Below are 12032 nucleotides of genomic sequence, written 5' to 3' on the forward strand. Positions count from 1 at the left end.
GCTATGTTAAGAAAAAGTCTTTGATAGTCAAAATAAGTTATTTCCTCTTCGAATTTTTAGACAACATAATAAGAATTATTTATTTGAGATGATTTTATAGACTATAGAATTATTTGAATTTTAAACTAATACAAATTGTTTCTTCACTACCAACAATCTTATAATGCAACATATTAAACCGTTGATTGGAGTTCTTGTTTAATTTCACTTATTACTTCCAAGTTTAAATTTGATAACCCAAACCTTAAAAGGTCTCCAAAGCCCAAACAGAGGCCCAACATCACACTTCAATCATCAATGTAATCTATTCAATTACAATCAAAATACAGATTACACTTTCTGTTTCAGTTTGAAGTTAATCCACAACATTTTTCTCACAATTTTCCATGCCCCCAACCTCACGCGCCACACGCTTCTCATTAGTCTTCCATCCTCTTCTTCGCCTCCCACATAGCGCCCCTCTGCGTATTGCACACTCCTGCTTCAGTTGACGCGCCCCCACGCATGCACCACTGGAATAATCGATAATCCTAGCTCTTCTAATCTAATTCTTCTTCCTTTAATTTACTGAGAAAGTTTTGATTCGAATTGTAAAAGATGATAGGCTCTGAGAACTCTGGCTTCGAAGAAGCTCATCTCTTCGCATCCCGTGAAGAAATAGAAAGTCTTGTTCTCGACGACTCGCTCACCACTAACCACCCCAACAATAACAACTCCTACTCCAGTTTTCGGAGCGCCAACTCATCAATCTCCGAATCCACGCGCCACTCGCTTTCCCCGCCGGTGCTCGTAAATCCTGCGGACTCCGACCCCTTGCTCTCCCCTCCAATTTATCGAAACCCTATCGCATCGGACAACAACTCCTATATCGAGCCTCCGTCCTACGCTGATGTAATCTTCAGTCCATTCGATGACAACTCTGCCAACGAAATTAACCGCATCGACTCCACGTCTCAAGATCCGGATCCTTCATTGGCATTCTCCAGATCCTCATCGTCCAGCTCTGATTACATCAAAATCACGGTTTCTAACCCTAAAAAAGAGCAGGAGACCGCGAATTCACTTGTTCCCGGAGGGAATACTTATTACACTTATCTAATCACCACGAGAACCAACATTCCAGATTTTGGAAGCACCGAATTTTGTGTCAAGAGAAGGTTTAGGGATGTGGTCACATTGTCAGATAGGTTAGCGGAAGCTTACCGTGGATATTTTATTCCTCCGAGGCCGGATAAAAATGTGGTTGAATCTCAGGTGATGCATAAGCAAGAATTCGTGGAGCAAAGAAGGGTTGCAGTGGAGAAGTATTTGAGGAGACTTGCGGAGCATCCGGTTATTAGACTAAGTGATGAATTGAGGGTGTTTTTGCAGGTGGAAGGGAGGCTTCCATTGTCTACGAGCACCGATGTTGCTTCTCGGATGCTTGATGGTGCTGTGAAATTACCTAAGCAGTTGTTCGGGGAAAGTAATGCAGTGGCGGCACCGCATGAGGTGGTACAGCCTGCGAAAGGTGGGAGGGATTTGTTGCGATTGTTTAAGGAATTGAGACAGTCTGTTTCAAATGATTGGGGTGGTTCTAAACCGCCTGTAGTAGAGGAGGATAAGGTGTTTATGGAGAAGAAAGAGCGGATTCATGATCTTGAGCAACAAATTAGCAATGCATCTCAGCAGGTAAAGTTATTGTTCTTTTAGGAGTTTGAAAGTTGCATTTGAATCTTGTGGAATGAAATTCTTGATCATGGATCTTGTTAATTTTCTTTTAGGCCGAGGCTCTTGTTAAAGCACAGCAAGATATGGGAGAGACAATGGGAGAATTAAGATTGGCATTTATTAAGCTGACTAAGTTTGAGAATGAGGAGGCTATGTACAATTCTCAGAGAGTGCGGGCTGCTGAGATGAAATGTTTAGCGACTGCTGCAGTCAAAGCTAGCAGATTCTATAGAGAATTGAATGCGCAGACTGTCAAGCATTTGGTGATGTGCAAAAAACTTCTCCTCATTTTATTCTTTGAACTTAAACATGAAATTTATATATCCACAAGTATTCATTTGGTGGAATAATTTTGTTTTGTACAAGAATATGTGTTTGCAATATGCTGAATCTCTAGTAATCAGTAAATTTGCAAATGACAACTTTTAAAGGTCCGAAGCTATGTTGAATGGATTGCTTGTCGGTCGCCTGAGAAGATAATTACTGTTGTTAGTACATGCATTAATTCAAGGGGTTATTACAGGCAATTCCAATTTTTGTAGAGATTTCCATATTTGAAGGGAGTTCCAATAATTTATAATGTACTTTGTTTTTATCCATTTCAGGATACACTTCATGAATATCTTGGGCTTATGTTAGCTGTGCATGGTGCATTTGCGGATCGATCAAGTGCTTTGTTGACGGTTCAAACTCTTCTATCAGAACTATCTACATTCCATTCAAGGGCTGAAAAACTTGAAACTGCATCATCTAAAATATTTGGTGGCGACAAATATAGGATTCACAAGATAGAGGAACTGAAAGAGACTATACGGGTCACTGAAGACGCTAAAAATGTTGTCATAAGAGATTATGAGCGGATCAAGGTAAATAATTGTCATAATGTGCTTTGTATCTTAATTTGAAGATAACATTTTTCAGCTTTGTTGTTGATGTATTAAGTTTTTTTGTGGTCATACTATGAGCCTATGATCATTAATATCTCCTTTGTGATTGCATGTTTGAATCGATACTAGATATCCGTGAAGTTGTCTGTGATAAAGATAGTTCACTCCTAATTTGTTGAGTTTTTCCTATATGATAAAGTCTTATAACCAGATAGATTGAGGCATATCTATTCTATTTTACCCTTTAGGCTTTAGTTATTATTAGACTGTATCTCTTGTCCATTCATATCATATATGTTTTTCCCGCTGCTTGGACTATTTCAATAAGTTGGGTATAATTAATATTTCCATCTGTTCATGCGTGTATGGATGATACGGTAATAAGCATACCTACTTTTCAAAAGTTATCATCCTTGCATTTTCATGGAGCCAGTGATATTTAATATGTAGATAAATAAGAAATGTATAAAAGTTTTTCCATAATTATAGTGGTAATATTAAAAATATTACAGCTCTTAGGTTGCAGCCTTTATTAAATCTTAAGTAAAGCTATTAAAGAAGGATTGAAAGAGCAGCTGAAGATGTGATAGGCAACCTTGACAAGGGTGCAAGGTGCACTCAAGGCACTAAAACTGCTATATTGCCTGATGTAATTTTTTCTATGGTCAACATGTATTTTTTGCCCTTGTGGAGAGTTCGATACCACTACATTCTTACTAGTATGGTACTTCTAATGAAGAAAGTGAACTAAAAGAAAACATCAATGAGGAAGGCTTTTTTATGCTTGTCAACGTACAAAAATTGTGCTTAGGTGTCCCAGGCTTGTGCTTGATCAAATGTGCCTCACGTGAAAGGGTGTGAGGAATTGTTTGTCTAGCACTAAAGTCCAAGGTGCAGGTGCACCTAGGTGCATGGCTTGACAAGACCAATGATAGGATTAACTTAAAGGGCATAATGGTATATCTTAGCTATGCATCCCTTGCTTCAAGTTCTCCCTCTCCTTTTCATGTGGTAAATTGAAAGGGTTCCAGTATTTTACTATGGTTCTCATTTCACTCTGTTGTATCAGACAAGCATACAATGTTGGGTCCTTTTATTGTGGATTTTTAGGTACTTGCATGGTGTGATTTGTACTTGCATTTTCTAGTACATGGTCTTCATTTTCTAAGTTTGTTTCATGATGATGTAACTGCAGGAAAATAACAAGGGTGAACTTGAAAGGCTTGACAAAGAAAGAAGTGTTGACTTCTTGAACATGTTGAAGGGGTTTGTTGTAAATCAGGTAATTTTAGCTTCTTGTTTTCAGGTCCATGTTGATGCTCTTATTGTGCGAAAGCTCTAATTAACTTTGTTTGAGAATACTCTCTACATTATATTTTCTTTAGCTTGTTTAATTGAAATTGCCCTATCCCGTACCTCAAATTTATAGGGCTGTTTGGCGATTGTCTTGGCATATAAACCAAACAGTTGATTTGCTTTTAGATGCAATTGTTCAGTTTCAATACCCTATTAAAAGGTGGTTTGCATATTCTTCATTCTCACTTAGTGACAATGCTTCCCCTCTCTTCCCACCCCTCCCTTACAAGGGGTCTTTGCGGATTGTTTGATTTGTTATCAAACTGCAATGTGAACCGATTTAGTTGTCCTTGTTTCAAGAGGATATTACTAGGGTATGCTGCCCCGTTTGTGTCCCACCGTAAAATGGATGGTCAAAAAGCCACTGATTCTTGTTTGTGGGTTAAGGCTGCTTGTCGTGTGTGGGTAATTCAGTTTCTGCAGTTAAATTATTGTAACGCACTTATGAAAATCGCTGCTATCTAGACAAAGACGTAGGGAGAGTTGAGCTGAATTGTAGCTTTACATATATTTGTGAAAAATGTAACAGGTGGGATATGCCGAGAAAATTTCAGATGTGTGGGCAAAGGTTGCGGAAGAGACGAGTGGATATGCGAAAGATAGCTGATGAATGTTTGGTTGTATATCCACTTTTTTGTTTTTAATATTTTTGGTCTCATACTTTTTATCATTATTATTAGCGTCCATGTTAGGTGGCAGATTTAATAATAACAATGAAGAGTACTTTGGTTAGTTATGATATTTCTGTTTGGATTAGAGTAAAAATTTTGAGTGTTATATTTTGTATGTGAAAAAGTTGTTGAACCCGCGCTTCAGTTTATGTTGAAAATTGTTTGATATTTCATTTTGATCTGTCTGTGAGGTGACACTATATATTTGCCTGCACCTAAATGAGGTGAGTTGGAAAGAATGTGAAGATGATAGGAATATCTCCTTGTTCATATTGCATACATATAATTTAAAAGTAGATGAACAATTGTAACCAAAAAAAAAAATAGATGAACAATAACTTGCAGGTGAATTTTGGGCTAATTTGACGAATTAAGTTTTTTTTGGGATTTTCTTAAAATCTATTATTTTAATTTCTTTAAAATGTGATTTTCTAAAAGTATAAGTGCTATATTTCCTTATAACGGTTTTTTAATGAATGTTATACCTAAAAGTTTAACATTAAACGATTGTTTTAATAAAATAATTATTTATATATACACATTTTGTTAATGATATTAGGGGTAAATTATACCGTTCCTCACTGAACTATAATCTCTCTCCTATTTTGTTTATTGTACTTTCAATTTTTCTATTTTGCTTATTTAACTTTACAGATTGAATTATTTTGCTCACTTTGCCATTAACTTTTTAACAGCGTTATGACATGGCATAAGAATCAAAACGACGACATTTTGAAAAACTCAAATATACTCTAAAACGACGTTATTTTGGTGAGTAAAATATGAGAGAGAGTAAAATTCAATGACTCATGGTGTAATTTACCCTTTTTCCTTCTCTTCTTCTATTTCTCTCTATCGATCACCACGTCATTTTCATTCGGGCCACTGTCGACCACCGTAGATGGTGGCTGTTCTGTCCCAAATTTCATGGGTCGATTCGGCTAAGCCCCCTGAGTCTGAATTTGGTGGTTGTTTCACCAAAAGATGTCTCAAAACCCATGAATTTGGATTGAAACATTTTGGTTTCCTCACTTTCAATCTCAAACTCGAGGACTTTGGAGCAAGTTCCGCTAAAATGGAGGTCGGATTCAGACTCAAGGTGTTGAGGCGAAGCAACCTATCCCATTTTGGGACCAAACGACCACCATCTATGGTGGTTTGTTTTTATTTTTTTATTATTTTATATTAAATAAATAATAAAAAATGTCATGTTAGCTGTTAGGGAGAAAACAGTCGAGTGACCAAAATGATTCAATCTGTAAAGTTCAATGAGCAAAATAGAAAATTGAAAGTATGGTGAGCAAAATAGGAGAAAGAGTATAGTTTAGTGAAGAACGGTGTAATTTACCCTAATATTAAACGTTTGTTTTAATAAAATAATTATTTATATATACACCTTTTGTTCTATAATTTATGTTTTATATTGACTACGCATATAAATTTAGGAGATATATTTAATAAAAGGAAATGATAAAATTAGCTCTAAAAGGTGATTGATAGACTTGACAAATTTGTTTTGATATATGTAAGAGAGTGAGATATATAAAGCTAAAAAATATAAATGTTGTTATTTGTTGACTTTTTAATAAGGCATTTTGAATGAGATAATTTTAAAAATTAAAATAGACGCATTAAATGAGACAAACTGAATATAAAGTTAACGGAAAAAACCCAAAGTATATTCCTTAGAATCTCGAATAGAGATTTCTTCTATTGATATATAGAAAAAATAGGTATGATTCTTTCACGCTCAACGAGCGGCGATGAGCATCACTAATGATGAGCATCAATAAATTAATTTATAAAATGTTAAAATTCTAAATGACTCAACGTATAATTATAAATTAGTTGAAAATTTAAAGGTAAATTATATCAGTGACCACCAAATTATTGTACCTTTTTTATTTTGACCATCATTTTTGAAATTTTGTCAATCAGATCACTCAAGTACTATTTAAATGCAGTCAATAAAATCACTTGTCGTTAATATTTAACATAAAAGCTGATGTGGCGGTTAAAATATTTGGTATGATTACACATTTAATCGCGGTTACTTATATATTTTATCAATTTGATCCTAATTTTAATAAATTGATTCCTCAAATATGCCAATGTAGTTAATTGGAGAGGAATCCAATTTAATGACAACCATTACAATCTTTATTTTCTCTTTATCGACTTTTATTATTTCTAATAATAAAGTAAAATAAACATGCCAATGTTTTGCTGTTAAGTCAATCGATTGGATGAATTAGCCAAGAGGGGGTGAATTGGCAATTAAAATTTTGGTGGAAGCTTTGACAGAAAATAGAAATAATTTGCACATCGATTTAGAGTGGTTCTACTTTCTCAACCAAAGTCTACGTCCACTACCTTAGCTATCCACACTAAGGATTTTCCACAAATTCACTAATTTGTCTTTCTTTTTAGGACAAAGAGTAACCTTACAATTACCTCAATAATTATACCCCAAATTCTTGAGACACTCTCTTCTCAAAGAGAAAATTACAAACTTGCAAACTTAGAAGAAAAACCTCACAAGGTAAGATGTTTGCACAATTCTAGAACAAAGAAAGAACACTAAAAATGAATACAATTGAGCACAAATTGTGTTCTTGAAAGAAAAATGAATATTGAATGGATGTTGGTTTTGAATTGCTCAAAATTGTTGTTTAAGGCTTACTCTTTTGTGTTTCTAGCTTCTCTTGTTATCACCAAGGGCTTCAAGATTTGTTTAAATACTCCTCAGATCAATTCTAAATGTTGGGGATGATCATGGAGTCAATAGAGTCGTTGTTGTATGTTTTCCACTTCAAAAAGCTATTGCGAGCGTATGGGTATCGATACTCCTTCATAGCGGTATCGATACTACCTGTATAAAATTCAAATATTTTGATTGTTGCAAAACCAACGGTATCGATACCTCTCAAGGAGTATCAATACTACTTCTACTCTGTAAAGTAGTATCGATACTGGTCAAGGTATCAATACCCTATTTGCATTCTGTTATTTCTCAGAGTCAAAAACAAAGGCATAGTATCGGTACCATTGACTATGATATCGGTAGTACTATATATAAGGGTATCGATAACTTGTAGGGTATCGATACCTCTTTTGCATTCGATGTTTGGGGGGTATTGATACTGTTAAGGCAGTATCGGTATTACCCTATTGAAAACTCAATTTTGACTCGATTATGGTTCGAAATACTTTGTAAAATTGTATCAAAGATATTTTAAGTATAAATCTCAATTTTTCATTTAGTAAGGAGTAAAATTGATTTTTGAAATCTTGGAGTAATATATATAATATTCGAATAATTTAATCGAATATAATATTTGAATAGAATATAAAATCTTAAAATTAATTAACGTTTTTTTATATCGAAATATCAAAATGTTTTCAACAATCTCCCCTTTTTTGATATAACAAAACATTTTAGAAATTTTAAGATTTTCATTTTGAAAAATCAATTTGAAAAATTTACTACTCCCCCTTACTATAAGTTTTCTTCCCCTTTTTGTTAAATCAAAAAGACTCTATAAATGATATAAACAAGATAACCAAATGTATATATGTATATAACTGCTAAGATCAAGCCAAGAGAAATATTAGTCATTAGTCCACATAATCAATATTCATAAACAATATGTAATAGGGATTGGTCATAATATTTCTAATATGTAAAAGTGCATGAACTAATGAAATAAATATTCAATTAAGTTCAGAAATACTAATCATTCAAAATCAAACATTCAAAACACAAAACATCCAAACAACCAAATATTCAAATTTGTTAAACAACCAAATCCATCAAAATGTTAAAACAATGCATAGTTATTAAGACATAGTTTAACCAAAGAAAACTAGCAAGATAAGGTCAGTCATCCATCGGAGGATTGGGAGGAGATAGATGTGCTCTTATCGCAACCACATCTCGTGCAAGATCATCGATCCTAGCGTTGAGTGCTTGATTTTCCAGTTGTTGCTCTAGATGTTGAGCAGTGAGTTGGGACTCTAGGGATGCAAACCTCAAGTTGAATGTATCCATGAATGATCAAAAATATAAAGGCATCAGACTCTCTTACCTGGCTGGATCGTCATTGGGCTGGTTTACGGGATCGTCGACATCCCGTTAAAGATCTTCAAGCTCTTGATCCAAAGCCGAAGTAACTCGTGAAGAGCTAGCGTCGGGAGTTTTCTTCGTTGAACGAACCCATTGGTCTTTTTCTCCTTTTCATCCTGATTTTGAAGAGATTTGAGGTTTATTTCAGTTTCTATAGGGATGGACACATCAAGTTCTACCTTAAGACCAGCTCTTATGAACATATTACTGAGTAGACAACCATAAACTAAAGTTTCGACTCTTTTTGAAGGAATGTTGTTTACAGTGTCTACTAGTTCCCCAAACATAATTTGAGGGAGATTTATTTTCTTATTTTGTTGGATGCAATGCATCCACCATGTGTCAAGAGCTCTAAACGTGGAATATTTTCCTCCGGATGGTCTAAACCACCAAGAGATCATAAGATGAAGGAAACGTTCTTGGTACTCTAAAACACTCGCACTCGACTTGACTTCATATGGAGAAGGCACTCTCGCTCATTATCTACCCCTTGATTATCTAATCCAAAGGCTGCAGCTATGTAATCCGAGTCTATGGTAATGTATTGGCCCAAGAGATAGGACCGAATACTTTCAGTAGTGGTTTGGAACTCGTTTTGTAAGCAAACGACATTTGAATAGAAAATGCGTATGAGCTGTTGATAGAAAATTGGTTTAACTTTAAATAAGTTATCAAACTTCCACGCTTTAAGGGGATGGAGGTATTTGGATTTCATTTCTTCTATTGCCAGTAAAGAAGGGATACACTCTTCTCTAATGTTGTATGACTCAAAATGTGTAACGTACCTAGTGTAGAGACCCCTACGGTTAGGTTTATTAAAGAAAGAATTGAGAATAGTCATTTTGGGTTCGTTTGGATTTGGATTATGAGGTTGAATAGGAGGTGGGTTTTGTGGTTGGTTTGATCGACTAGACCTAGGACATTTATGAGATTGAGACATGATTGAAATTAGAATAGGATGGGATATCTGCAAATAAACAACATATGTATGAAACACAATTAATCCCAAAACTCAATATGAGTCCTCAAATTATAGGTTCTCTAACACTAGTGTCTAATGGGCAAATTTTAAAACTATTTTGAAAACTAAGTTTGAAAAATTATAATATGTATAGTTTTCATTAAAACAATATAATTAAATAAAAAACAACAATTAAAATTAATTTTTTTAATAATTTCAAAATTTCAAAAAATATTAAAAATTGTGCTTTTGATAAAATTAGTTGTAGATTATAGTGTAAAACTATAATCTACGAAATGCCCGATCACTAATTTGAACTAAAACTATCTAAAACTAGGCCTATGTTCAAAATCAATAAAATAATGTTTTAGAAAAATTTACCTTGAAAAATAGGATTGAGATGAGATGTGTTGTTGTTTGCACGAGATTAATGATACTAGCAGAATTTGAAGTTGAAGAATGAAGGAATTTCGACTAGAAATCGTTGATTTTGAGCAATGTGGAGATTGGGTGCTTTGAGAGTGAGAACGGTGGGTATGAGTGAAATTTGGTATTTTGGCAAAATAATAAAATTTTAGGAATTTTAAAGCCTAAACCCGACAGGAGGTATTGGTACCTTTCGAGGGGTATCGATACTTCAAGGCATTTTTTGAGTAGTATCGATACACATTCAAGAAGTATCAGTACCGTTAAGAATAATATCGATACCTATTGAAGCAGTATCGATACTATGCTAGAGCATCAAAACCTAGCAAAAGTAGTATCGGTACTGGGTAGCGAGTATCGATACCAAGTGCACAAAATGGTCAAAAATCTGCATTTAAACACTTTGCATGCAAAATTAATCAGCTCTAGTGGTATTGACAACTCATATTATGAAAATTAAATATGTTCAATCAATAAAATCATACTTAAGTTTAATTTGAACACATTATTAATTTTCACTAAAGATCATAAACTGCCCCTAACCATTAGCATAGAATGCATTCAAAAAATTATATTTTTACATGCATTTTTCTTTAATCATAAAAAGTGCTAAAATTATTTTAAACACAAAATCAATGTAGGTTTGTTAGACCTAATTCTCTCATAAGTGTCCAAAATCTATCTTTATCCAAGGGTTTTGTAAAAATATCGGCTAATTGATGCAAAGTATCTACATATTCTAGAACTACATCATCTTTTAAGACATGATCTCTAATGAAATGATGTCTAATTTCAATGTGCTTAGTTCTAGAGTGTTGGATGGGATTTTTAGTGAGACAAATAACACTAGTATTGTCACACTGGATAGGAATGATACTTGCTTTAATTCCATAGTATAAAAGTTGTTTCATCCATAAAACTTGTACGCAACAACTACCGGCTGAAATGTATTCCGCTTCAGTGGTAGATAATGCAACACTATTTTGCTTTTTTGAAAATCAAGAAATTAGCATGTTTCCTAGGAATTGACAAGTACTGAAGGTACTTTTCCTATCTATTTTACATCCTACATAATCCGCATCCGAGAAGGCATGCAAGCTAAAGATAGAGTCTCTAGGATACCAAAGTCTTATACTATGAGTGTCCTTAAGGTATCTAAAGATTCTCTTAATGGCTTGTAGATGTGATTCCTTAGGGCATGATTGAAATCTAGCACATAAGGAAACATTAAACATAATGTCTGGTCTACTTGCGGTTAGATAAAGTAAAGAGTCAATCATAGACCTATAAAGTTTAACATCAACACATTTACCTCATTCATCTTTGTCAAGCTTTGTAGATGAACTCATAGGAGTGGCTTGGGGTTTCACATTCTCCAATCCAAACTTTTTGAGCATATCTTGAACGTATTTTGCTTGATTGATGAAGATGTCATCTTTCCTTTGCTTGATTTGGAGCCCCGAGAAAAATGAAAGCTCTCCCATCATGCTCATCTCAAATTCACCTTGCATTAGCTTAGAAAATTCTTGGCAAAGAGCATCATTAGTAGAACCAAATATTATATCATTAACATAAATTTGAACTACTAATAAATCTTTACCTTTTCGTTTCAAAAACAATGTAGTGTCAACTTTCCCTTTTGAAAAACTTTTTTCAACTAAAAAATTTGATAATCTTTCATACCAAGCTCTAGGAGCTTGTTTTAAACCATATAGTACTTTTGTCAATTTAAAAACATGATTTAGAAATTTTGAATCTTCAAAACCAGGAGATTGTTCCACATACATTTCTTCTTTTATAAAACCATTTAAAAATGCACTTTTAACATCAATTTGGTATAATTTAAATTCATTGAAACATCCAAATGCCAACAACATTCTAATTGTTTCCATCCT

General features: G+C 34.1%; 1 protein-coding gene across 2 annotated transcripts; it reads left to right on the plus strand.

Annotated features, from left to right (window-relative positions):
* Positions 1-398: 398 nt before the first annotated feature.
* Positions 399-5011, plus strand: LOC120114558 (sorting nexin 2A-like). 2 transcript variants are annotated; one of them, XM_039135418.1, is made up of 6 exons: positions 399-1671; positions 1764-1973; positions 2316-2576; positions 3793-3879; positions 4483-4605; positions 5000-5011. In XM_039135418.1, the coding sequence occupies exons 1-5, from the start codon at positions 598-600 to the stop codon at positions 4558-4560; spliced, it is 1710 nt and encodes a 569-aa protein (XP_038991349.1). In that variant the 5' UTR covers positions 399-597; the 3' UTR covers positions 4561-4605; positions 5000-5011. The 2 variants fall into 2 exon arrangements, with proteins under 2 accessions (XP_038991349.1, XP_038991350.1); XM_039135419.1 differs by lacking the exons at positions 3793-3879; positions 4483-4605; positions 5000-5011 and adding an exon at positions 3159-3179 and having other exon boundaries at positions 402-1671.
* Positions 5012-12032: the final 7021 nt, after the last annotated feature.

This window comes from Hibiscus syriacus, unplaced genomic scaffold (assembly GCF_006381635.1).
Source record: "Hibiscus syriacus cultivar Baekdansim isolate YM2019G1 unplaced genomic scaffold, ASM638163v2 tig00110234_pilon, whole genome shotgun sequence".
NCBI lineage: Eukaryota > Viridiplantae > Streptophyta > Magnoliopsida > Malvales > Malvaceae > Hibiscus > Hibiscus syriacus.

Coding starts and splice junctions, on each gene's coding strand:
- LOC120114558 (XM_039135418.1), top strand. CDS start 598: ATGATAGGCTCTGAGAACTCTGGCTTCGAAGAAGCTCATCTCTTCGCA. Junction 1,974..2,315: donor CGCAGACTGTCAAGCATTTG/GTGATGTGCAAA, acceptor TATCCATTTCAG/GATACACTTCATGAATATCT. Junction 2,577..3,792: donor GAGATTATGAGCGGATCAAG/GTAAATAATTGT, acceptor ATGTAACTGCAG/GAAAATAACAAGGGTGAACT.